This window comes from Bos mutus, chromosome 1, assembly GCF_027580195.1.
Source record: "Bos mutus isolate GX-2022 chromosome 1, NWIPB_WYAK_1.1, whole genome shotgun sequence".
NCBI lineage: Eukaryota > Metazoa > Chordata > Mammalia > Artiodactyla > Bovidae > Bos > Bos mutus.
This window is the reverse complement of record NC_091617.1, coordinates 95,289,099-95,316,726: the sequence shown is the minus strand read 5'-3', so window position 1 is coordinate 95,316,726 and position 27,628 is coordinate 95,289,099. Positions and strand designations below refer to the sequence as shown.

Here is a 27,628-nt window from a genome sequence, read left to right as displayed (position 1 = left end):
ACTTTGGCTTGTACACTGATGGCAGTAACTTCAGAACTGGAACAGGCCTTGACTGAAAAGCTTTTGCAAAGAGAGATTTTGGCAGAACAGCAGCACCACTGTAGCTTTCAGGAGTCATCCCAAGTGTTATTACTGACTTAATGCAGCCCAAAAATTCTTCTCCATAAATGTGGGGTTATGGAGGGGTACCCATTTCCATCGATGAACCCACCTTCCTGAGCACATCACAAGTGAACTCCTTGTGCTGCTAAGAGAATAAGACAGAACTGGGGTGATTTGGCCCTGAAGAGGGGCTCATAATGTTCCCAGGGCAGCTTCTGCCCTCACATGGCTTAAATGGCAAGAAATAATACATAAAGGGTCAAAGAAAGATGAGAGTTGTAAAGGTGGGGAGAAAAGTGAGAGCCAAGGAGATATAAAGAGAGAGACGTAGGCAGAGAGAAAGAATGAACAGAAGATAAATTAACACTGGCTATGGGCAGACTGTGTATCTCTGAAAACATCAGACTGCCGGTAAGTCCTGGTCCTTCTGGCATGTGGGGGTCAGCTTTCATGAGCTGAAGTCAATGGGACCAGCATCACTTGATACTATTTCTGTTGATTCTCATGAGTGATCAAGCCGACCACGGTGAGTACAGACTTAGACAAGATAAAAAATGAAAAAGCAATGAAAATTGAAGGATGCAGAGAATCTAGGCCATTTCCACATGTGACTCTATTCAGTATTCACTTCATTGAAGTCCAATAGCAATGGGGATATATGACCATCAAGTGAGTTTTAGGGACTTTAAACCAAAAAGGCTTAAGAGGATTTTAAGATTAACAGACTCAGTTCAAACTTGAAATACAGTGCTGCTGTTGGTCTGCCTTTTTCAGAAGAAATATCAGACTTAGGTGGGGGTATAATGAATCTCATTGTCTAATATTACAATGAATGCTTTGCCCGGTAACCATTCCCCATTAAATGCCACTTAGAGGTGATGGTGCGTAGACCTGAAACGGAGGAGGAAGGTGCACCCAAATTTTAATTTGATTAATTTAATAGCATTTGATAATACCCAGTCTTTACTTTTAGAATAACAAACAAGGGTTCCTACACTTTTAAAAGAGAATTTTTCTATATAGAAAACTTGGTACAAGTCTCTGTGTAAGATAGAGCAGTGTTACCTGGTGGAAACCTACAGAAACAAGCCCTTGTTAGGTAATCACATGTCTACTTACCTTAAATGCCATGAACTTATGATACGGTTTAGGAGCCCAAGCATATATCTCCACAGCATTCTTTAAGGCAATCACCAAGAATTTGATCCTTTCATATTTAACTGCAATAGAAACATTATGAGTTAAGTTTATTAATTTATTCCAGCTTCTGTGTTGATAAATGGTTCCTGGTGCCTCAGTGGTAAAGAACCTGAGAACCCGCCTGCCAATGCAGGAGATGCAAGAGACGAGGATTTGATACGTAGGTCTGGAGGATCCGCTGAAGATGGAAATGGCAACCCCCTCCAGTATTCTTGTCTGGAGAATCCCATGGACAGAGGAGCCTGGTGGGCTACAGTCCATGGGGTCACAAAGAGTCAGACACAGCTGAGCAGGCACGCACGCACACACACACATCACTCTATGTCACCCTAATTGAGGGTAGTGCTCTGGTGTGGGATGTTCTTGAAAGTGAAAGTTGCTCAGTTGTGTCCGAGTCTTTGCTTCCCCATGGACTATACAGACCACAGAATTCTCCAGGCCAAAATACTGCAGTGGGTAGCCTTTCCCTTCTCCAGGGGGATCTTCCCAACCCAGGGATTGAACCCAGGTCTCCTGCACTGTAGCTCTCCAGTGTGGGATATTCTTACAGGTATGGATTTAACTTCCTTTAGTGAACTTGTCTGCAGAATATCTGGGGCCTTTTGTTTCCTGCTGAAAGCTCTATCTAAAGATGTAACTGGTTAGGACTGTCTCTCACCACCAAGTCTAGATGTGAATTACTTATTTTAAGAAGAATCTGTATAAAAATCCTTCATGTTTCCTTACTTGGCTTTTATGTTCACTCACATGTAAGCAGCTGAGAGCTGGTATGGCAAGATGGCAGAAGAATCAACAAATGGGTAGAGATAGAATGTCTGCCGTTTGCTTATTATTCAAACTTGGATTCCAGTTATTGGAAATTTAAAAGGGACTAGTGCCCTTAACAAGAGACCCCAGAGAGATACCGTTCCCTTCCTACTATGTGAGGCTGTAATAAAAAAGACAGCTTTCTATGACCCAGAAAGCAGGCCCTCACCAGACACTGAATCTGACAGCACTTTGATCTTGAGCTTTTCAGTCTCTGGAGCTTTGAGAAATAAACTCCTGTTGTTCATATACCACCCAGCCTGTCATATTCTGTTATAGCATCTTGAACAGCCTAAGACAATACACATGGAGTTGCTTTAATTCTTTACTGGTCGCACAGAGTGGTATGTGGGATATTAGTTTCCCAACCAGGGATGGGACCTGTGCCCCTTGCACTGGAAGGCGGATTCTTTTTAATATATTTAATATTAATTAATTATTTAAATTAATTTAATAATTATTATTTATTTATAAATAAATTATTAATTTAATAATTTTTAATAAATTTATTTTTAATTGAAAGATAATTGCTTACAGAATTCTGTTTTCTGAAATATCAACATGAATCAGCCATAGGTATATATATGTCCCCTCCCTCTCAAACCTCCCTCCTATGTCCCTCCCCATCCCACCCCTCTAGGTGGATACAGAGCCCCTGTTTGAGTTCCTTGAATCATACAGCAAATTCCCATTGGCTATCTATCTATTTTACATATGGTAATATAAGTTTCCGCATTACTCTCTCCATACATGTCACCCTCTCCTTCTTCCCCTGCCCACTGTGTCCATAAATCTGTTCTCTATGTCTGTTTCTCCATTGCTGTGGAAGGTGAATTCTTAACCACTGGACTGCCAGGGAAGTCCCAGCAATTGTTTTACTTTATCTTTTATAAAATGTTTGAACACTCAGAGTATTCTGTATCCTAAAGAAATTAGCCCAGGATAACGGCTACGGTTTTTCCAGTGGTCATGTATGGATGTGAGAGTTGGACTGTGAAGAAAGCTGAGAGCTGAAGAATTGATGCTTTTGAAGTGTGGTGTTGGAGAAGACTCTTGAGAGTCCCACGGACTGCAAGGGGATCCAACCAGTCCATTCTAAAGGAGATCAGCCCTGGGTGTTCATTGGAAGGACTGATGCTAAAGCTGAAACTCCAGTACTTTGGCCACCTGATGCAAAGAGCTGACTCATTGGAAAAGACCCTGATGCTGGGAGGGATTGGGGGCAGGAGGGGAAGGGGAAAACAGAGGATGAGATGGCTGGATGGCATCACTGACTCAATGGACATGAGTCTGAGTGAACTCCGGGAGTTGGTGACGGACAGGGAGGCCTGGCATGCTGCAATTCATGGGGTCACAAAGAGTCGGACATGACTGAGTGACTGAACTGAACTGAACTGACCAAATTCTTGCTCTCTGAATTCTTTTTCTATAGCATACCTCTGCATATCCTGTCTTTAATGTACTTTCAACAACTTCTTCTGCAATTCACTTCCATATTTCTCAATGACATGCTAATAATGTTATTTTTTTTCATTTGTAGATATTATCTGATATTAGCTACTGACTCTGGAGCATGGAAAGGATCTTGTCTCTTATCACCGCCTCCTCTCTCTAGTTCTCTGTCTCTCAAATGTACCCATTTCTTCTTCCCTCACACCTCCAACACAGTTATAGTTACAATTTTTGGTTAAGTCAATATCTTGTGTTAAAATCATTACCGTTCATAGAGGAGACATGTGGTATACCCTTATTATAATTCCTTTCTTGTTTTCCCCCATTTTTTCCACTTCCTATTTTTTATACATCTATCTCTAAGCACATGGAAACTTGCTGTTAGTGTTATAAATGCCTTTAATACAGTCAAATATGACAGGTAATTTATTAGTAACATTTTTTTTCTTGGAGGTACCTCTTCCTGAACCCTCCATTGTCCCACTCTGGACTAATTTCTCTCTCTCTCTCTATCTCTCTCCACACACACACACACACAAACTGGTTTTGTTTCTCTGGAGAACCCTGGCTAATACAGATGGGTTATAAATTACTAAGTGAAAAATAATGTTTCCTTTAGAACTTTGAAGGCCTTGCTCCGTTGTCTTCTAATCTTCCAGCATTGCTATAAGTCCCAGGCCATCTAATTCTGGGTCTATTATATATAAACTGTTTATTTACTTATTATTTATTTATGGTTGCATGGTGCAGCTTGTGGGATCTTAGTTCCCTGACCAGAGGTCAAAACTAGACCTTTGGCAGTGAGAGGGTGGGGCCCCAACCACCGGACCACCAGGGAATTATTTACCTGTAATTTGAAAGCTTTAAGAGCCTTCTCACTTCCTGGGTACTGAAATCTCATGTTGCTGTGTCTTCTTGTAAGTCTTTTTTCATTCATTTTTCAGTATTTCATTCATTTTCATATACTGGGTACTCAGTGCATCTTTTTATTTGGAGATTTTTGAGGTCTTTTCTTGTATTTTTTCTTTGGTGCCTTCTTCTCCTTCCATTTCTTAATTTCTCTTTTTCCTAAAACTCATGTAACTTAGATTTTGAACCACTTGGATTGAATCTTTTTGTTTTCTTACCCATCCTCTCCTTTTTCTTCCTTTCTTCCATTCTCCTTTTTCATTCCATTTTCTAGGACATTTCTCATCTTTATCTTCCAAACCTTTTATTATACTTTTTATTCCTGCCTATATATTTTAATTTCCAAGGTGTGTTCCTTGTTCTCTGAATGACATTTTCCAACCTTGTTTCATCTTTTTTTTTTAAACCCTATTCTTCTTTTATGGAAATGGTATTTCTAATCTCCCTGAAGTTATTACAGTTTCTTAAAAAAATTTTTTTTTGTTCCACTCTTCATTATCCTCGTTTCCTCTGAAGTCCCTTCTTTCTAAGTTTCCTTCCTATGAGTGGATTTCCCCACTGTATGCTATTGTGGGCTTATCAACTGATGGGCTTCACTTTTAAGGTGGTTAGATAGCATGCTCTTTTCACAATATGTCAAATATTAGTACCTGAACATCTTTTCTTTCTGGCCATTTAGCTAATCCAAAGACAATCGTTCAATCTCTTGCTTGGGGATACAAGCATGCCTGGCAACATTTGGGGAGCCACGCAGGATAAGGTGTGTGTATGAATAATAATTCATTATTCCCCATAAAGAGACTGGCTGTGTCCACCTTTTATCTGCTGCAGTCAGGGAGGGTGGCTGCCTGACTGAGCTCTGTAGGATTTGCTGTTCAGAAGCTTTCCAACAATCCTCCCATTTTTAGTCCCATCCTCACCTCCACCTCAAATACACTGGGGGCCTCAGGTCCTAGACCTTTCAGGTCCTAGGCCTTTCTGAGTTCTGTCGAGTGACTGGGTTGATTTTGATGACTTTCCTCAGAGCAGACTTAGAATTCAGCATTTACTGATCAGTTAGGTCTATTCCAAGTCATCTAACTACTCTTGTTCAATTTTTTGACATCTCTTGTTATCTGGTTTGTCTTCTCCTGGTCCCTTTGTCCTTGTGGGTTGATAGCATTTTTATTCCTTTATTGTCATTTTAATGGGTCTTTGGGAGGAGTCTAGGACTTTATTCTGAATGCACTCTTTGAACTTCATTGATCTGACTTTGGGGAAATAATGCAAGTATATTTAAGGTTCCAGCAGTGTCTTAAACTGGTCACAGATGCATCACCAGTATCTGATAGAAAAAACTGAATGAAACTTAACTGAATAGTTTGGACTGAGAACAATTCCACATCTTGAGACTTACCAACTTTGTAATGTATACAGCCTTCCAAGTCTCCCACAGTGATCCAGCCTTGTTTCTTTTCTACTTCTGGGTCATTGTGTAGTATTCTGTTTCTTAACCATGAAAGATAGTAAACTCGTAACTTATTCTTCTTTCCTGTTAAAATAACAGAGCTTTAATTTCAAGGTCTGGAGACAGCTTTTTCTCTTAATCCTTCCCATCTCCATTTTATTTTTATTTACAATTGTGTGCATGTGTGAAGGCATAATAACCAGTGTCTCCAGCATCATCAAAGATCTGCATCTGCCAGAACTTATGATTAAAACAGCTTTAAGTGTTTTGGGCAAATAATCATTGTATAATTTGGCCACCTGATGCGAAGTGCCAGTTCATTGGAAAAGACCCTAATGCTGGGAAAGACTGAAGGCAAAAGGAGAAGGGGGCAGCAGAGGATGAGATGGTTAGACGGCATCACTGACTCAATGGACATGAATTTGAGCAAGCTCCAGGAGACAGTAGACGACAGAGGACTGGTGTGCTATAGTCCATGGGGTCACAAAGAATCAGACATGACTTAGTGACTAAAGAACAACAACAACTTTTTACCTTCTGGTAGCTTCTTTTTTTTTTTCCTTTCACATGAACTCTATTTTTGAATATTTATTTATTTATTAAATTAATTTTAACTTATTTGGCTGTGCCAGGTCTTTGGTGTGGGATCTAGTTACCCTGCCAGGGACTGAACCGGGGCCCCCTGCATTGGGAGCAGGAAGACTTAGGCACTGGACCACCAGGGAAGCTTATTTGAGCAAGCTACTCTTATTCACTCCTCCCAATGCAAAGGGCAATGTCTGCTCAGTAAGACCTAATTCTGTAACAGAAGAGTTGATCAGCATTCCAAAACATTCTAATCTAATTACATGAAGGAGTGTTGACGGACATTTTAGCATATTCCAGGTGTGACCGCCTTTTCCTCATCTTCTACCCAACACACCATATGTTAATGCAAAGCCTCTTACTCGCCGCCTCTCTTACTTTAAAGATGACAGCTGGTCGTAGTTTCATTTTACTAAACAGAAAAAGGCATTGCATAAGGATATGAGAAACAAGTTCAGTGAAGGCAATCTGGGCTCAGAAAATAGCCCTGGAAGAATTTATGGTGCTGAGATCCCTGAAAGAAGTACCAAACAGAAATAAGAATGGACAAAAAGATGTGTACTTGTGCAAAAATGTACAAGTTCCCCTTGGGAAATGTCGGTAAAGTGATCCTGGAGTAAAGAATCCTTAGGATGACAAGAAAACACCTTAAATAAAAACATTGAGGTATATACAGGAGTTAAATTTAATCAACCATCCGAGATTATCTAAATACCAGATAAGAAACTGTCCTTTAGGGTGGCTTTTTCTAAGTGATCAGAAATTTACCCAGTTCTTGGGTACTTACTTTTCCTTTGATTTCTTGTCAAAAAAATATGTTTTGCAGATATGATATATAACAGAGGAAGAGAATTCATTAAAGCACTGCACACTGGATTTGACAGAAGAATATATTTATTACTGAAATTAAGGGAACCACTGTGCAGTTATTATTCCTCTTTGCAGCCAAAGGCCTTGAATATGCATTGATCACAATAGCCAGGATGGGCAGGAGGCTGGTGCTTTCTCTTCCTTGTGCCAACACAGATCAGAGGGCACTTCAAGAATCTTTGGCTCATATTTTCATTTTCTTCTTTCCCTACCCATGTGTTTCATGATAGCCGGGAATACACTTTTAAAAATGATGCATCACATAATGAAGCTTGAACATGAATTTTCTGATATCATTTCCCCTTTTGGTAGGTGTCTGGCAGATGTATGGCTGTAAATTTGATTTGGGGGTGTAGCAATCAAGAACTCAATACCCAGAATAAAGGACTGTGTTAGTTCATTAGTCGTGTCCTACTCTTTGCAATCCCATGGACTGTAGCCCGCCAGGCTCCTCTGTCCATGGGATTTTCCAGGCAAGAATACTGGAGTGGGTTGCCATTTCCTTCTCCAGGGGATCTTCCCAACCCAGCAATTAAACCTGGGTCTCCTGCATTGCAGGCAGATTCTTCACCATCTGTTGCTGCTGCTGCTGCTAAGTCACTTCAGTCGTGTCCGACTCTGTGCGACCCCACAGATGGCAGCCCACCAGGCTCCGCCGTCCCTGGGATTCTCCAGGCAAGAACACTGGAGTGGGTTGCCATTTCCTTCTCCAATGCATGAAAGTGAAAAGTGAAAGTGAAGTCGCTCAGTCGTGTCCGACTCTTAGAGGCCCCATGGACTGCAGCCTACCAGGCTCCTCTGCCCATGAGATTTTCCAGGCAAGAGTACTGGAGTGGGTTGCCATTGCCTTCTCCTCTTTACCATCTGAGCCACTAGCAAAGCCCAAATAAAGGACTATATTGAATTAAATGATAATATAGGAAGAATTTACTTGGTTAACCTTTGCTTGGGGAGGATAAAAAGAGACGAAACTAAGCATTCAGTGGAAAGGTAAAAGACAGAGAGAACCGTGGCATCTCGTGAAGGTATCTTCTCAAAACAGAAGCACAGCTTAAGAGCTAAACCCTATTTGAGACTCAACCCAGGAGGAACCCAATGTGTCTCTTTGAGAAACAGAAGCTGGTTCTCCAGCTTGGCTGCACAGTGGAGACACATCAGCAGCCACCAAAGCCTCTGTGACCCGGGCCACATCCCAGACTCTGACCCACTAGTCTAGGGGCATCCTAGATCTCTTCAGGGGGTTCTAACGTGCAGGGGTACAGTTGGCTTCATACCGGAAGGGATGGGAGGGGGCAAGAGGGGCATTATTTATCAAATTCCTTCAAACACCATCTGTAAGGGAAAACTTTCAACAGACAGAGTCTTTCAGGTTACATTTTTAACCTGTGAGTAGTAAGGCCTTCACTATTGTCTCCATATTTTTTATTTATTTACTTGCCGCGTCGGGTTTTAGTCGCATCATGCGGGATCTTTGGTTGTGCGGCACGGACTCTCTAGTTGTGGCACGGACTCTCTAGTTGCGGCATGTGGGCTCAGTACTTGCAGCACATGGGCTCAGTAGTTGTAGTTCGTGGGCTTAGTTGCTCCACAGCATGTGGGATCTTAGTTCCCTGACCAGGGATTGAAACCTAAATTTCCTGCATTGCAAGATGAATTCTTTTTTCTATTTGTTTTTCCACATTGATTAATTGTATTATTTGTATTAAAATATAGTTGATTTACAATCTTATATTGGCTTCAGGTGCACAGCATAGAGATTCAGTATTTTTACGGACTGTTCTACATTAATGCAGGATGAATTCTTTTTTTTTTTTTGCAAGATGAATTCTTAACCATTGGAGCACCAGGGAAGTCCCTGTCTCCATCTTTTTTAAGGCTCTTTTTGTGAACCAGAAAGCTGTGGAGTGTAGCAATAATGATTCCTATATTCAAATCTCCTCGCAGACGCAATCACCTATGGGCCAGCAGCACTCACTAAAGCATCCATGAACTATAAGCTAAAGCAGTTCTTACAAGAAAAGAGACCAGAGAAATTTCTGCTTACAAAATTTCTCACTCCCAGAAGCCTACATTTTTATATTCTCCTTCTGAGAACAGACAGTGGTGACTGGAGTGCAGACACCTTAAAAAGATCCTTGCTGAGTCCCAGTAGAGGTAAAGCCCCATAAGCACAGAGCTATCACGTCTCTGTCTGATTCAGATTTCGGGCAGAGGTGAGAGACTTCCCTTGGAAGGTCAGAATCTCCAGAGTTAGAAAATATGGGTGATGTCACTCGCTGCGCTGTCGTAATTCACCATGCCACCTGCTGGTGGGACGAGCAGAGCTTACTATTCCTTCAGAAGTGAGGCGATCACCTTTCCCACCCGTGCAGACCTGGTCATCTCACAACATACCTGATATTGTCACGAGGACATTCAGTCCCTCGAGCACATCCATCTGCTGAAATCGCCTCCGGTTGATCAGATTATAAACTTTGCCTTGCCCACTTCGGTCCAAAAGCATCAGGCCATTTTCGGTTCCCACCAGGAGGTTTACACCTGCAAATTTATGAAGGGTCCCAAGACTGACTCTTACAGGCTTTATTCTTCTGTGTCTGGGGTCCCTGTAAAACCTAAGAGCTGTACCTTGTAAATATAAACTAGTGAGCAAGTAGGCATACCACAGTAGACAGTGTAGAAGTAGAAGCTCTGAGATAGTAATTAAATCACTGTTGCTCTAGTAATGAAATTACTTTTCTTTTATAAAGTGGAACCAGCATTCATTACATGAAGCTGCTCTACTGCCTAGAATAGTGTTCTTGAGAGGAGCCTGAGGCATGGCTGTAAAGCCAGCACAATCTGCCTTTATTCCTTTCCTGTGACACCCACCCTTTTCTTGGCTCTCTCGGTAAATTCCCCTTGAGACTTCGCCAAGCTTCACCCCGCTCATATTCATGCAGTGGTTCCTGGTCCTCTCACCTTTCACATATGCTCACACTGTGGGCACATGGTAGGTGAGTACTGAGTGGGAGCTACATCTGTTGCTGGTTTCAGCCCATCCCTGTTGTGCGACAAGATCATTTTGGATCTCCTTCTGTTATCCTGAGTATATCAGTTCTTTCTAAATATAAAATTGCTCTTGATCTTTCTTGAGGCCAAGACAGTCCCAAGTCAGGACTCTAACACCCATGACTGAATCAACAGTCTTCTGATGGTAAGATTCCTCTTCAATCCATTAATGAATGTTACAAGCACCAACTTACCCCACAGAGCTGCACAAAGTATTTCTGAATTGAATCGCTTCTTATATTTTCTGATCTCCGGTGTGTCGCTATGAGGCCGAATGTTGGTTGGGTTTACATTTACCACTGAAATCTTTCTTGCTTCATTTAGTTTGGCCTGTTCTTGCCTAAGAAGTTCGCTAGTAAACAGAGCTTTGAGAAAAAGAATCAAAGAAATCAGTGGCATCTTGAAATATAAACCAATGGAGACATGGAGAAGGGGCTTCAAAACACTAGGATTTTTCCTTGTTTAGTGTGCAAAGGCAAAGAAATGCTGAAACTATAAATATTTTACACTTTTTTTAGTAGAATCAAGTACAAGTCATTCATAAAAGCAGTATTTTATCTATTAGTAAAACAGGTTTATAGACACTACTTGAGCAGTTGGGGGAATTAATATTCATCTCATAAAATTAAATATACCATCCCCATCTCCTGTAATATAGGCAGGAAAGATTACTTTTTGAAATGCCACATTATCCATCGACAAACTGGACTAAGGTGAGTCTGATGATTAGTGAGTTGCAGAATTCTAGAAAGCAAGAGTCTCCTCTAAATCAGCCGGACTTTTGCAGTGGGAAGCACACACCTAGAACTCAACACAACTCAACACGCATTTATTAAGTATCTATGGCGTGCACAGCATTGTACCCAGAAACTGCTTTTGAGAAATAGGTGGTGAGTTTGGAGATCTCGGAGGAACAGCTTTTCCCAGGGCCCCTGGATACCTCTGGGTTCCTACCAGAATCAAAACAGAAAAGATGAAAAAAAAAAAACCAAAAAACCCAGAACTTTGAGGAATCCGATAAAAAAATTAAAAGTCTTCCTTTTAAGACAGGGCCTAAGCAGTTAATGGCTAAACTACTGAATGAAGAATTAATTTTTTTTATCAGGCCATATCAGAACGGAAAAGCAAGCTGTTTCTAAAATATCGGGGACTTCTAGCTTACCCGCAGCTGATGATTCCTCATCCTCTTCATCTTCATCAGTGGGAGATGTCTGGTATACCCTGGGGTCCACAAAGGGGGTGAAGGAGGCTTTGGTGCTGCTCCCCAGGCCATACTAGTCAATAAGCAAGAAGATTAAGAAGAGCAGATAGGTAAATACCACAGCAACCAACAACGCTAACAATACTCTGCTTGGGCTTTAAAATTAGTAAGTGAAAGTGAAAGTCGCTCAGTTGTGTCCAACTCTTTGTGACTCCATAAACTGTATAGTCCATAAAATTCTCCAGGCCAGAATACTGGAGTGGGTAGCCTTCACCTTCTCCAGGAGATCTTCCCAACCTAGAGATTGAACCCAGGTCTCCCACACTGCAGCCAGATTCTTTACCAGCTGAGCCACAGGGGAAGCTTACTAGAGACTCTTCAAACTATCCAACTGTATACACCCTAACCACCAAGTCAAAGTGTGTGCTTCTCTCTCTAGCTTCTCCTGGTATTGGTTCCTTACTAACCACTAGATCTTGGTAGGAGTTCGTGAATTATCAGACTGCAAGAGCTGCAGCGAGCAAATGACATTAAGTGCCACATGTGGTACCTTACTATCTGGTAAGATAGCTGTGGAGACAGAAAGATTATCACTCTCTCGAAGTAAAAGCAACCTCCCACTGACTAAGTAGTCTTAAGAAAAGTAGACAAACTGGCAATGAGTTAAGTAAGCACGTGGACATAGCAGCACTTCATCCTGGACACTCGAGCCACTCGACTCCCTCCTGGCCCATTTGAGGCCTTTCATGCTGGCCTGGTGATGCAGGTGGACTGGTGTTGACTCAAGAAGCCTTAAAATCTGCAATTCAGAGACAATTTCTTCCAGGGAATAAAGATTTTTTTCCTTCTCATGATGGTTTCCTTAAAACAACTCATACTTGTATGCTTTTTGCTCTATCTAGGGACCTCATGAAGATATGAGGCTTGCAGGCACCTTGACAGCCTACTTAAAAAATAAACTGAGGGGCCTGGACAGCACTGTTCAACTATGAAATCAGAACCAGACTAGGAAACACTAAACTTTCAAGGCTTCATGTCACGATATTCTACATTTGACTTTTGCCAAAGGAGTTTCAATAACCATCTCTTTGTTTTGTCTCTTATTGTCAAATCCTTTTAATATCACCAACAGATTTCCCTTTCTTGTGTGATTTGGAGTCTAGGAAGATGAATACTTTGAGAATATATATTTTTATTTTTCATAAACAAATCACTTCAATCTTATTTCATCTGTTGCTGCTGCTGCTGCTAAGCCGCTTCGGTCGTGTCCGACTCTGTGCAACCCCATAGACGGCAACCCACCAGGCTCCCCCGTCTCTGGGATTCTCCAGGCAAGAACACTGGAGTGGGTTGCTATTTCCTTCTCCAATGTGTGAAAGTGAAAAGTGAAAGTGAAGTCACTCAGTCGTGTCCGACTCTTAGCGACCCCATGGACTGCAGCCCACCAGGCTCCTCTAATTAATGTAAATATAAACCTCAAACATGAACACAAGAAACATCTTTTGGGGGGATAAATGTCTTTAAGTTTTCATTTTTTAAAAAGGTTTTATGTAAAAATAAAACCTGTATCCCAAAACCCCTAAACACATGAAGAGAAAACCACAAAAGCCCAATCTGATTCAAGATTTCCCCTTCATGTTATGAATCCAAACCATTTCATCCTTCCCAAGGTAGGATTCCCCCTCCCAAACAGAGCACTTTCACAGACATCCTCTCCTTCAATCTTTAGAAGTCTGTGAAGGAGGTGTGGCAAGTACCAACATTCCCACTTAGAGCTGGGGAAGCAGCAGAATTTTAAGCAGAGTCCAACCACACAGAATCCTCCTTAGTACCCAAAGAGGTATTCAGATAGGAAAAACCTGTCCACGGTGCATGAAGCTGTAATATTAATAGAATGCTCTGTGTTCTTTTCCCTGCAACAAATAAAGTTCATCTGCTCTATAACTTTCGAATCCAAATGGTGCATTATAAAAACTCAGTGTTTGGACAACATCAAAAACAGCAGTGCATATGCTATATAAATACATGTAGAGTCTATGGAGAAGGAAATAGCAACCCACTCCAGTACTCTTGCCTGGAAAATCCCATAGATGGAGGAGCCTGGTAGGCTGCAGTCCATGGGTCGCTAGGAGTCGGACACGACTGAGCAACTTCACTTTCACTTTTCACTTTCATGCATTGGAGAAGGAAATGGCAACCCACTCCAGTGTTCGTGCCTGGAGAATCCCAGGAACGGGGGAGCCTGGTGGGCTACCGTCTCTGGGGTCACACAGAGTCGGACATGACTTAAGTAACTTAGCAGCAGCAGCAGCAGAGTCTATGGTGATTCACAGGACTATTCATTCGTGAAACATGACCAAGCAGCATGACCTCATCCAACCTGCTCGGTCAAGGACATGCACAAGCACTGCCTAACAGTCTGCTTTTATTTTGGCTTTTTTCCCAGACTCCTTTCTGTGGAGGAAAGATAATATCCCATTTCTCCCTTTCTTGAGCGATTTAGAGTTTAGGAAGATGAACACTTTGAGAATGTATCTACTTTTCATAAACAAATCATTTCAACCTTATTTCATCTAAGTCAAATTTAGTTTGACTAAGTTAATGTAAATATGAACCTCAGTTATTGGCCTTGGAATCTCTACAGGCTGAAGTTTTCATCCCTAGCCTAAGAGACATGCTTAGTCTCTCAGTCATGTCTGACTCTTTGCGACCCTATGGACTGCAGCCCTCCAGGTTCCTCTGTCCACGGGGTTTCCCCAGGCAAGAGTACTGGAGTGGGTTGCCATGTCCTCCTCCAGGGGATCTTCCCAACCCAAGGATTGAACCCAGGTCTTCCGCATTGCAGTAGATTCTTTACCAGCTGAGCCACCAGGGACGCTCAAGAATATTGGAGTGAATAGCCTATCCCTTCTCCAGGGGACCTTCCTGACCCAGGAATCAAACTGGGGTCTCCTCCATTGCAGGTGGATTCTTTACCAACTGAGAGACTGAGGTCCCAGTTCTGGTCCCAGGTCTGTCACAAACCAGCTGTGTGCCTTGGGCAAGGTACTTAACCTCTCTGAGCCTCAGTATTCTCATCTGTAAAAACAGGTATTGGTTGAGCTGCTACCTGTGAACTTTTCACTGCTCTGCTTCTAACACTGCCTCCACTTGAGTATATGCATAAGTAGTTATGTGTGCTCAGTCACTCAGTTATGTCCAAATGTTTGAGACCCCATGGTCTGTAGCCTGCCAAGCTCCTCTGTCAATGGAGATTCTCTAGGCAAGAATACTGGAGTAGGTAGCCATTCCCTTCTCCAGGGCATCTTCCCGACCCAGGAATCGAACCTGGGTCTCCTGCATTTGCAGGTGGATTCTTTGTCATTGGGCCACCTGGGAAGACTGCAGAACCCAACCAAATAGGTTTCTGGGAGCTTGTCAAAACCTCCTTCTTGAGGAGACCGGGGTCTCAAAATCTCCAAATGAGAACAGAGCTGTTGTGGCTCCTACCCAGCACCTACTTCAGTCCCGGCGTCCATTTCCTGGGGGTGGGTGGAGACGCGCCCCAGGCCCTCGGTGGGGGTCCCCGCAGGGGAATGGCTCTGCTGTACCAGGTCCGGGAGGTTGATGTGGCCGGCAAAGCCATTGCTGTCACTGTGGCCAGGTCGCTTCTTCTCTCCCGACGGCTGGGGGGCGCACAACACACAAAGAGTGACATCATCCCTCACACAGCACAGGCACAGTGGCCTGTAAACCGTCCCACTGGGGTGTGGGAAGACACTCAGGTTTCAGTTTCATGTAAGAGAAAGGTTAAGGTTGCTACTATTTAGTACACGGACTGACCCTAGGGCATTATACTCCTGCACGAGGGGCAGTCAGGGGGCACATATGATGTGGGGGTGCCCTGTGGGAAGATAATAATGCCACAGGTGAACTGCGGAGCAGGGCTGGGCGGGGACCACACATGATGTTCCTCTTCTGCAGTGTGTCTGTGTGCATACCAGATCACATCACGAGGTTACAATGACATAAATAAAAAACAATAACCTGACCTAAAACATCTCTGAAGAGAAGCAGTAGTCTGAGATAACATTAATAATCCATGCCTAGGATACTCTAGAAAATGCAGAGATGATTCCCAACTCACAGGGTTCTTGGTCAGCTGTGAGGTCAAACCAATGATTAACTAATCATAGCTGATGGGAGTTACAAAGAAAACAAGGAAGCAACCTAAAGATAATTTGAAAATAAGGCTTTACATCCACTATCACTAATGTTGAATCTCTCAGTAAGCAACTATGGTGCCTTGTGCCAGGAACTGGTTAAAAAAAAAAAGAAAAGAAATCAACTCTCAGATGTAGAAAACAAACTTATGGTTACCAGGGGAAATGATGGGGGAGGGATAATTGAGAGACTGAGAATGACATTTACACATGACTTTATATAGAATACATAACAAATAATGACCTACTGCATAGCACAGGGAACTCTACTCAATACTCTGTAATGGCCTAAATGGGAAGAGAATCTGAAGAAAAAAAGAGTGGATATATTTATATGTATAACTGATTCACTTTGCCACACAAAGCGTTGTGAAACTAACACAACATAGTAAATCAACTATACTCCAATACAACTTTTCCAAAAAATGAAGTCATCATGACCAGCACTGCATCTGAAGTACTGTTTATAGCATCCATTCCCCCCCACACAAATATTATCTCATTTATTAACTGTAGTTCAGAGATGTTAAATAAGCAGTCCAAGATCACACAGCCCAAGATGATGAAGGCAGCAGAGCCTGGCCGTGTGTCTGCTTTGGCTGGATGCCCCTCCAGCTCTGGACTGGGCAAGCTGGGGCCCTTCTGCCCGCACCAGTCAGGCCCTTGAGGAATCTGTGCTCCAAGAAAAGTCTTCCTCAAAGGTCTGGGAACGAGGGAGTGACTCTGGGCCACTAAGTTATCAGCTGGGTCAGTCCTGGCAGGGGCCCAAACCTCCCGGCTAAGACCTGGGAGATCCCTCCCATTTCTGGTTAGGTCCTTGTACCACTCCTCACCGTCCCCTCCACCCACCAGCCTACCCGTCTCCTCTCTCCCTCTTCCCAGGACACCAGGGAAAGACTGTGCTGACTCAGCATAAATGCAGTCACGAAGGGAAGGGTGGCCTGTAATTTCCCCTTTTCAATGTCCTTTGAAGGTACTTTATAATATATATACTATGTTAGTGCCAAAGGACAAATGCATGATTTGCAAATAAATAAATACACTGTATTATGTGGCATTCCCTGGATGTCTTACTGACAGGGCTGCATAACTTAACAGGTTGGAAATCATTGCCCTGGAGGGCAAAGCCTCCTCCCAAAAATTTTAGAAAAGCAACACAGAGTTGCAAGAAAATTCTGCTCCCAGTGGCCATACTGTAGTCCTGTCCAGGACTGTACTTTCTAACTTAACATTTATGTGGCTGGCTCACCGAGGTTTCTTATAGGAGACCTAATTTGAGTAATGATTCCCTTCTTTGACTTTTCTTTTTTTCATTCATTTGACTGACATTTCTGAATATCCACTAAGTGTGGAGCATTTTGCTGAACATGAAGGACTCGATGAGGAGCACGGCAGGTACCCTCCCTGCCTTGTTTGGGCCTGGCATGGGCAAGGGTTGGTGCTCCTTCTTTCCGGAGCCTGTCCTGGTCTTGCAATTAAAGCTCTGCACCTGCCTCTGGCTGAAGTGAAAGGAGGCCCTTTTGGGGGAAGACGAAAGACTTCCAAGTTCCTGAAGGGGTGCATGTAATTGATGTCACCAGGAAGCTTGAGAAATAACTGGAAAGCTGTCCTCCATGTCTCTTGGCACAGTGCTCCTGGCCCATGACTGATCAGGAGAGGGGCATTTTCTGGACTCATTTTGTCACAGTGCTCATCTGAACATCTCATCTGTTAAATGACATTTAAGGGGTTCAGTTCTAATTTACTTTATCGTCTCCTATTTTATGTGTCCTGGGTAGCTCCTCCGTCCTGCTAACTTCTGTTGGAATGCTGAAAAGCTTTGCACAGTTTTCCGCACAACTTCCGAGGAGCATAAATCATGCACTGTCTCTTTAGAGTTTTGTGGTCTCTTGGATCAGCAGCGTTCCGTCTCAAGCCAAAACTCAATGTAGACATACTAGTTATAAAAGAAAGACTGGAAGAGTCTCACAGGGGAAATGGTGCAGACACTGAGAAGCCTGAAGGAATTCAGCGGTGACCCCTGAATCTTCCCACTCTGAGTCATCACCCTTTTGTGCATTCAACCAGCACCCTCTTAGAATTAAACACCTTCTGTGTGCCACGCATTCTGCTGGGAACATGAAGATAAATGACCAGCAGCTCTGCCCTTTATGATTTCATTAAAAGAGTCCTAACTAACTCTTCATGTGGGCACTGGAGTGTTCTGAGTATCTGTATATGCTGGGTACTGTGCTAAACACTTTAGGTCCATATCCTTACAGTACCACCAGGAGCTAGTTTCCATTATCTCCATTTTACAGATGGAAAAACTTCAGTGTAAAGAATTCAATTAACTTGCCCTGGGTGACATGGGCTGTAAGTGGTGAAATCCAGGTGTTATGGCAGAGCCTGGGTGCTCTGGCCACTGCTGTCCTGGGTGGCTCTGCTCTTGGCCACAGCTGATCGAATGGACCAGGACACCTGAGCTAACTACAACCAGACTCCCATTGGAATTTCCAGTTAGTCTGAGAGATACCAGTCAGTCTCTGTTGGGCAGCTGAACTGGGATGTGGTGAACACCTTGCAATGTTGGTGGGGGGCGTGGTAGGGAGAGATCAGAGCACAAGGTTGCAGAAGAGAAGCCTGGTATGTGGAGAGAGAGAACAAGGGAGAAAGTGGAGGGACAGAGATAAGGATAAAAAGAGCCAGGCGGCAAGAGGGCCGGAGACCAGCCCATGAGAAGCTGCCTGAGCTCCTCATCCCTTTGCAGTTTCTGATTCTAACTCTACTCAGGGTCCCAACTCATTCTCTGCTTTTGATTCCTTCTAGGAAATACCTCTGAATCCTTATTCCCCAATCTTTGATACCTGCTCAGCCTTTATTTTCCTTTTTTAAATTTACTTTATTAAATTTGGCTGTGCCTGGTCTTACTTGCAGCACTCAGGATTTTCGCTGTGGTGTGCAAACTCTTACTTGGGGCACATGGGATCTAGTTCCCTGCCCAGGGATCAAACCTGGACCCCCTGCACTGGGAGTGCAGAGTCTTAGCTATTGGACCCGCAGGGAAGTCCCCTGCCTTGTTTTCTTGAGCTGTTCGAAGTGGATTCTTTTTTTTTCTTTTTCCCTATTACTTATAACCCAAACAGTTTGATAGGTAAGCCAGTATCCTGGTTCAGGGCATGAACAGACCTTGGAGAGATACCAGCTGGGTAATGAGGAAGGTGCTGTGGACAGAGGCCCATGAAGAGGCTTCTAGGAGGAAGGGAAGCTGAGCCAGGCCCCAGGGGTCTTCGGGGTGAAGAGTGGGCTGTGAATAAGAATAGCTCTTTCAGCAGTTGGTCCCCCATGGACTAAGTGGCAGATGATAGATGGTGTGGTGGTGTTCTAGAGAGTGAGTAAAGAAAGCTCCTATGGGGTCGTAGGCGAGGGAAAGGTAGACCCGCAAGGCAGCAGTGTGTGCTACAAGGGGGATTTGTGTCTCCGACAGGACCATGGACAGGGGAGCCAGTGCATTCCTATAGAACCATTTCATCCACTCCTATGAGAAGGATGAGCTGAGTGATTCTCTTAAAAAAAAATTGTTTTTGAACTCGCTGGGTCTTCTGTGCTGTGCTGTGTTTTTTCTAGTTATGGAGAGCGGGGCCTACTCTCTAGTTGAGATATGCAGGCTTCTCATTGTAGTGGCTTCTCTTGTTGCAGAGCATGGGCTCTACAGCATCTGGGCTCAGTAGTTTCAGCTCAAGGGCTCTAGAGCATAGACTCAGTAGTTGTGGCACACGGGCTTAGTTGCTCCGTGGCATGTGGGATCTTCCCAGACCAGGGATCGAACCTGTGCCCCCCGAATTGACAGGTGGATTCTTAACCACTAGACCACTAGGGAAGTCTGAGTTGAGTGATTCTCCTTGACATTCATCTTATGGAACTGAACCATTAAGAGTTTCTACTTTCTTATTCTCTTGGTCACACTTTAATTTGTATTTATCTTTTTAATACACACATTTTAAATGGATTCCAACTCAGGTTGTTATTTTAAAAGCCTGTGTTTGGAAAGCGTAGAATTTAGAAATCCAGAGGACAAAAAAATTATAGGGTCCTCAATAGATCAAACTTATATACAACACTGGTGAACACAATTTTCAAGGTGACTGGCTGCGGTCGTAGTGTTGGAATGCTTTAAATATTACGGAGCCATTTGATTGGTGACTGAGCTCAAAATGTGGCTCCAAATAACCATGTCAAGGTATTGACTTTGTCCTAAAGGTTCCAGCAAATCTGAAACCACATTAGAAATTGGAGTCCTTTAATTTGGAGTCAGAGAGTAACTCAGTCCAGAACATTTCCCCTTATGTTTTCCCTGGTGACGGGGTGTAGTGAGAGAAGCCCTCTACACTTCCACTGAAATTATCCATTTACCACGCAAGGAGATTTATATGCCAGCACGACACAATGTCAACTTCAGCAGCCAAGTCCATTTTTCATTCCAGGCTTCCGTGAAAGGGCTCTTTAAAGTCTACTTGAAATATTCAGGAAGGCCATAAAATGAAATTCTAGAAATCTGCTTTGCGAACTAGTCTTCCAGTTATAGCTTTACTGCTCATCATTATTTCAAAGGCCTTATTCATCCTAAAACTACAGTTCCTTTCTTTCTTACAAAAATGAGATGCCCTTTGCCTTTTTGGAGAGTAAAGCTTGTGGTTAGTGTTTTCTAATCAATCCTGGCTAAAGAAGGGGAATGACAGATGATATGTGTTTATGTTTCAGAAAGGAAGAGTGGGAAGTGATAGCAAGTAAAAGTAGAGCCTGATGCTGTGGAGAAACTGAAGTAAAATAGGTAACATTTATTGGATGCTTCTAGGCAATTAGCTTGACTTCACATTCCAGGATGTCTGGCTCTAGGTCAGTGATCACACCATCGTGATTATCTGGGTCGTGAAGATCTTTTTTGTACAGTTCTTCTGTGTATTCTTGCCACCTCTTCTTAATATCTTCTGCTTCTGTTAGGTCCATACCATTTCTGTCCTTTATCGAGCCCATCTTTGCATGAAATGCTCCCTTGGTATCTCTAATTTTCTTGAAGAGATCTCTAGTTTTTCCCATTCTGTTGTTTTCTTCTATTTCTTTGCATTGATCGCTGAGGAAGGCTTTCTTATCTCTCCTTGCTATTCTTTGGAACTCTGCATTCAGATGCTTATATCTTTCCCTTTCTCCTTTGCTTTTCGTTTCTCTTCTTTTCACAGCTATTTGTAAGGCTTCCTCAGACAGCCATTTTGCTTTTTTGCATTTCTTTTCCATGGGGAGGAACGATGATGCTGTGAAAGTGCTGCACTCAATATGCCAGCAAATTTGGAAAACTCAGCAGTGGCCACAGGACTGGAAAAGGTTAGTTTTCATTCCAATCCCAAAGAAAGGCAATGCCAAAGAATGGTCAAACTACCACACAATTGCACTCATCTCACACGCTAGTAAAGTAATGCTCAAAATTCTCCAAGCCAGGCTTCAGCAATATGTGAACCGTGAACTTCCTGATGTTCAAGCTGGTTTTAGAAAAGGCAGAGGAACCAGAGATCAAATTGCTAACATCCATTGGATCATTGAAAAAGCAAGAGAGTTCCAGAAAAACATCTATTTCTGCTTTATTGACTATGCCAAAGCCTTTGACTGTGTGGATCACAATAAACTGTGGAAAATTCTGAAAGAGATGGGAATACCACACCACCTGACCTGCCTCTTGAGAAACCTATATGCAGGTCAGGAAGCAACAGTTAGAACTGGACATGGAACAACAGACTGGTTCCAAATAGGAAAAGGAGTACATCAAGGCTGTATATTGTCACCCTGCTTATTTAACTTATATGCAGAGTACATCATGAGAAATGCTGGGCTGGAAGAAGCATAAGCTGGAATCAAGATTGCTGGGAGAAATATCAATAACCTCAGATATGCAGATGACACCACCCTTATGGCAGAAAGTGAAGAGGAACTAAAAAGCCTCTTGATGAGAGTGACAGAGGAGAGTGACAAAGTTGGCTTAAAGCTCAACATTCAGAAAACGAAGATCATGGCATCTGGTCCCATCACTTCATGGCAAATAGATGGGGAAACAATGGAAACAGTGGCTGACTTTATTTTTTTGGGCTCCCAAATCACTGCAGATGGTGACTGCAGCCATGAAATTAAAAAACGCTTACTCCTTGGAAGGAAAGTTGTGACCAACCTAGATAGCATAATGAAAAGCAGAGATATTACTTTGCCAACAAAGGTCTGTCTAGTCAAGGCTATGGTTTTTCCTGTGGTTATGTATGGATGTGAGAGTTGGACTGTGAAGAAAACTGAGCACCGAAGAAGTGATGCTTTTGAACTGTGGTGTTGGAGAAGACTCTTGAGAGTCCCTTGGACTGCAAGGAGATCCAACCAGTCCATTCTAAAGGAGATCAGTCCTGGGTGTTCATTGGGAGGACTGATGCTGAAGCCAAAACTCCAATACTTTGGCCACCTCATGCGAAGAGTTGACTCCTTGGAAAAGACCCTGATGCTGGGAGGGATTGGGGGGAGGAGGAGAAGGGGACACCAGAGGATGAGATGGCTGGATGGCATCACCAACTTGATGGACATGAGTTTGAGTGAACTCCCAGAGTTGGTGATGGACAGGGAGGCCTGGCGTGCTGTGATTCATAGGGTCGCAAAGAGTCGGACACGACTGAGCGACTGAACTGAGGCAATTAGCTCATTGAATCCTCCGAATCATCTTGTGAGTCATTTACTATTATTTACGAAATTTTATAGATGACAAAACGGCTGCAGGGAGAGGTCAAGTAACTTTGCACAGCGTCACCAGCCACTAATTTCCTTCTAAGAAAAGACCTGCTGATAAACTCACACAGTGATGATGGAGTGAAAAATGAGAAAAGATGGATCCTAACATGTCCAGGCCTTTCTGGTCAGCACAGATACAATGGGGAAGCACTGCACGCTGGAGGGGCAGGTGAAAGGAAATGTGTGACCCCTGCCCCTCCAAAATAACGCTCCTAGAGTTTAAAAAAGCAAAATTACTCAAAATGATAAGGTGCTTTTTTTTTTTTTTTTTAACGTACATCTGGTTATTTCTTTGTTCTTTCACCAGGACAGCTTAACAGTCTTTTAACTTCATTTAACTGGATAAGATGATATCACCATTTTTGTAACCAGAGAGCATTTTCTGCATAAAATGCACAAAGATAAAACCTGGAGTGGGATGAAGGAGGCACAGCAAGGCCACTGATGCTATCTGAATAACCATTCGTTTCTGTTTTCCTGTGCTAGGAAACATCTGGGTTTCCAAATGCTATATTCGAATTTGCATAGCTTCCACTGAAGAATCTGGACTAATGTGATTAAGTCACACTGCAAAAGCTCGGAAGGATGTGGGAAAGAAGGTGGACAATTAAAATCACTCAACCATTTAGAAACATGGGCCCTTCTCCCTCCCCCACCCTTCATTCCGTAAAATACATGCTGTAAGCATCCTCTGTGAAAGCTCTAATATAAAAACAAATTAAGAAATACACTTCTATACAGTTTTTATACCAACTTACTTCTCTTATCATCAAGGTTCCTTCTCTTGAAATACTGCTGCCGAAAGTATCTGCATGAGAGGTCTCCAGCGCGTGTGTGCTGACCATTCCCACATTGTACTGTTCAGCGCTCCCGGGGGCTCCTGTGGGTCTGAAATAGGAAGGAACAGTATTCATGACAGTGTATGTTTGAGAGTCCCTTGGACAGCAAGGAGATCAAACCAGTCAATCTTAAAGGAAATCAACCCTGAATATTCATTGGAAGGACTGATGCTGAAGCTCTAATGCTTTGGCTACCTGATGTGAAGAGCCAACTCATTGGAAAAGACCTTGATGCTGGGAAAGACTGAAGGCAGGAGGAGAAGGGGATGACAGAGGATGAGGTAGCTGGATGGCATCACTGACTCAATGGACATGAGTTTGAGCAAATTCCAGGAGATGGTGAAGGACAGGAAAGCCTGGTGTGCTGCAGTTCCTGGGGTCGCAAAGAGTCGGACATGATTTAGCAACTGAACAAACAAATGCTTGGGGAACATCTGTTTCCTGTCCACAGTGATATATTTTATTGTAGTAAAGTAGATATAACATAAAATTTAAGTGTACAGATCAGTGGCCTCAAGTACATTCCACTTTAATCTTTAATACTGCAAGGATGCTTGAACTGGGGTCCCACTTCCAGTGTCCCTTGTCTTCTTCCTAATGGTCCTCCTCTCTGCCTGTTAGCCAGCATAAGCAACTGGGCTCTGCAAGATCTCCCAGTCCTCCCTACTCCTCTCTGACCAGCGGACACCCTAAATTTTGTACATGCTGTCTCCTCTGCCTGGAAAGCTCTCTTCTACCCCGCTTGGCTGGTTCCCTATCATCCATCTGATTTCGTCTTAACCGATATTTTCCCGGAGAAGACGTCTCTCACCAGCCATCCACATCTTATCCCACTAGCTCCTCTTCTTGCTCTGCATCCTTTTACTTTAATAGTCCTTATCATGATTTGCAATTCTAGATCTTTCTGACTCTTCCAATTTTCTTTTTTCTCATTAGAAAAGATGCTTGTGAGGGCAGAATTCTTGACTTTTTGCTCATCCCTAAATACCCAGTATCCAGCACAGAACTTAGCACAGCATAGGAATATAAAAATAATCATTTGATAAATAGGATTTACACTGTTTTATAGAGAATAAATATCTATGAAGAGCATTCTGGTGTACCAGGCATCCATTAACGAGGCTGTTTAACTCAAGAGCATCCAGTACTTTTAAAAAGTCTCTGTAATCACCTTACACTGTGGTATATTTATTTCAGTTCTTTTCTTGCTCTTCTATTTAAGACACAGTGGAAGAAGGGAATCAGATCTTGACATATGCTCTGAGAGCAGACACTGGTGCTTGCTGTGGCCCCTGGCACAGACCAAAGCACTGTGGGAAACCGAGGACCAGACAGGTGATGTGGGCACCTGCAGGACTTCAGTTTTCAATGCTGGACCTACTGTGACCCTACTGTGCAGCTAACTCTCTTTTATACTGAGGCTGAATTCTGAATTAAATACATCTAGATATGGGTTAGAATTAATGTGTTTGGGAAGAAATTTCAAAGAAGTATTTTTAATATTTCACTCCCAGGAAGGAGCTATTAATAGTGTTACAGAGATACGGAAAAAGAAATTGATGTAATGAATTCCTGGTGTATTGCTAGATTGGTATATCAGAATAATTCGCATAACTATGATTTCTTTACTCATTTATTTGAAAATCTGTTTTATCTTGTATTTTTTCTTAGCACCTTTAAATTCTTTTTTGGGACAAGATGATATAAGACAAGTAAGTCAGTAAATTAAGCATTTATCAAGAGCCAAAGCTTCCTAGGAAGGGAGGCACTTTCCTTTGTCACTCAGGCACTCTCTGCCACTGTCAGAGGCTAGACTGGCCTGGTGGCCACCACCAGCTTGACACCATACAATCAAGTTCTCTATCACCATTACAGAGTCCCACCTGAGTTCAAATATTAAGGATATTTTGCCTCCACTTATCTTCTTTATTCTGATGATGTTCTGATTCTGAAAAGTGAAAGTGAACTCACTCAGCTGTGTCCGACTCTTTGCGACCCCATGGACTGTAGTCTACCAGGCTCCTCCGTCCATGGGATTTTCCAGGCAAGAATACTAGAGGGGGTTGCGATTTCCTTCTCCAGGAGGTGTTCCCAACCCAGGGATTGAACCCCGGTCTCCTGCATTGTAGGCAGACACTTTATCATCTGAGCCACCAGGGAAGTCCAAACATTTTAATCAGAAATATCTCAATATGGATGAATTTTCATGAAAAAAGTACTTCCTAGGGCTCTTTCCAGTAAGACAATTCCTTACTTAATTTTTTACACATCTCAGTTAAACTCTTCCCCAATTTTTGCATTTTCATCATAATTTTAGTAAAATTGCCTTCACTGGTTCCAACTGTTTTCTATGCAGATATTATGGCAAAGATATGATACACCAATCAGCTTCTTTGTCTGTATAATCTTTCCAAAGCTTCTGTGGTCACTACTTCTAACAGGTCCAATTTTTCCTGGAACAATTTAAAGATGAAAATTTTATTAAGATTTATCTGTCAATTTTCAATCAATAGCAAATTTCACAGTGTAGAGTGTTAACCACTGTCGGTTTTACATTTCATGGAGTATTTTTCTGTGACTATTTCTTCCTGGGTCAATTTTATGAGCCAGAACTGCTTCATTTAATGATAAACTTTAATGTTGATCAGTTTGGGCTGTTTTGAATTTTATTCTACATTAGTTCTACTAGTAATATTCCTTATAGACTAACTAAAGGATGCCAATATTTCTTCCTTAGTCAGTCTTCTAAAATGGTGATCAATTCCTCTTAGAATGGCTGCTCTATTATGCAGGATTTATCTGCTGTATTGTGAATTTCTGTATATATCTGCTCATTCAGTGTGTCTTGTATTAATGGTCCACACCATTAATTTTTCTGTTAACATGTAGTCTGATATAAGATCATGGCTTTTGATGATGAAAATTCACATAAATTTCTGTATGCTCCAAAGCACCTCTCTCTACATTTATTTTTAAAAGGCAAAGTGCAGCCTGTAGTTCATGTTTCAGGGACTGAAAACATTTTTAAATCGTAGAAGACTTCTCGCTGTGTCTGTCACTGTTGGTCACTTCCTTCTGTCCTTCTTACCCCCACCCCCGGCTGTCCTTTAAATTCTGTCCCTGTACGTTTCTATTATTGCTCCAAGCTCCCAACTCTGCCACGTCAATCTTTATCAACCCCTTAGAAATTCATTCATTCATTTAATGAATGATCTCTTTGACATTCATTTATTTATTTATTTATTTTTTTTTGATTTTTTTTTTGACATTCATTTAATGTCTGATCTCTTCATAAGTTCCTCTTAAGATGCTACTGATCCCCAGTACTCTGCTTCACTCTATATAAACTGCTACAATGTTAATGATAGGGAAAATGGAAAACTGTGCAGGAGAGGGGTGGGAGGCTAGAGGAATAACATGGACACCTACTATTTTCTTAATTTTTCTATAAATCAAAAATTGTTCTAAAAGTACTTTACTATTAATAAAATAATTTTAAAAAGCAATGGTTTAAAAACACCGAGGCTCAAACAACTATAACAGCTTAGAGTTAAAAAAAGATCCTCTGTTCTAACAATTATTTTTCTGATACAGAGTCTGGGTAGGAACAAGCAGTTGTCTGAATTTCTATAAAGACTGTAAAAAATAAAACACATCAACTAATTAGAAGGAAAACTATAGAAAATTTACTGTAATTAGGCCACATGTCTAGAACAATAATTTCCTCTAATTGGATTTGTCAAAGTGTTCCTGCAGGTATTGATTTAATTCAATTTCAATATACACTAATCGAACACCTGCTACATGAAAGGCCCTCAGTTTGGCACTGGGTAGTAGATATAAAAGCTGAAGAAGACACAATCCTGAAACTAAAGAGATTAGCATCTGGAAGAGCATAAAAACATGATGCAGATATTCCAAAGCAAGGCGGGATGTGAGAATGTGGCCATTCCACTGGGGAAGGGCAAGGCGTTTGGAAACGAGGAGGTCGGTTTGGCTGCAGCATATGCTGTGTCGTGGCCCCAGGAGTGGAAAGAACTCTTTGTTGTAAGGCGTTAGGCAGACAGCACAACCACAGTCACGCTTCTCCAACAGTCCAGAGCCTCAGCACTGGACAGGAAGGCAGAGAGGGTGGCAGGTGGGCGGGCGGCGGGCACAACAATAGCCCGGCGGG

General features: G+C 42.5%; 1 protein-coding gene across 9 annotated transcripts in view; it reads right to left on the bottom strand.

The window, feature by feature from the left end:
* The window catches only part of TNIK (TRAF2 and NCK interacting kinase), a 406,980-nt gene that overhangs the window by 7,698 nt on the left and 371,654 nt on the right, over positions 1–27,628 (bottom strand). For 4 of the 9 annotated variants that reach the window (XM_005905573.3, XM_005905574.3, XM_005905575.3 and 1 more), the window contains 7 exons: positions 23,374–23,503; positions 15,122–15,286; positions 11,583–11,694; positions 10,615–10,785; positions 9,767–9,910; positions 5,867–6,001; positions 1,222–1,322 (listed from right to left, as the gene is read on the bottom strand). In XM_005905573.3, coding sequence (XP_005905635.2) covers positions 1,222–1,322; positions 5,867–6,001; positions 9,767–9,910; positions 10,615–10,785; positions 11,583–11,694; positions 15,122–15,286; positions 23,374–23,503 — 958 coding nt within the window. Of the gene's footprint in view, positions 1–1,221; positions 1,323–5,866; positions 6,002–9,766; positions 9,911–10,614; positions 10,786–11,283; positions 11,371–11,582; positions 11,695–15,121; positions 15,287–23,373; positions 23,504–27,628 lie in introns of all 9 variants that reach the window. The other 5 variants (XM_070373248.1, XM_070373257.1, XM_070373266.1 and 2 more) reach the window with 3 other exon arrangements.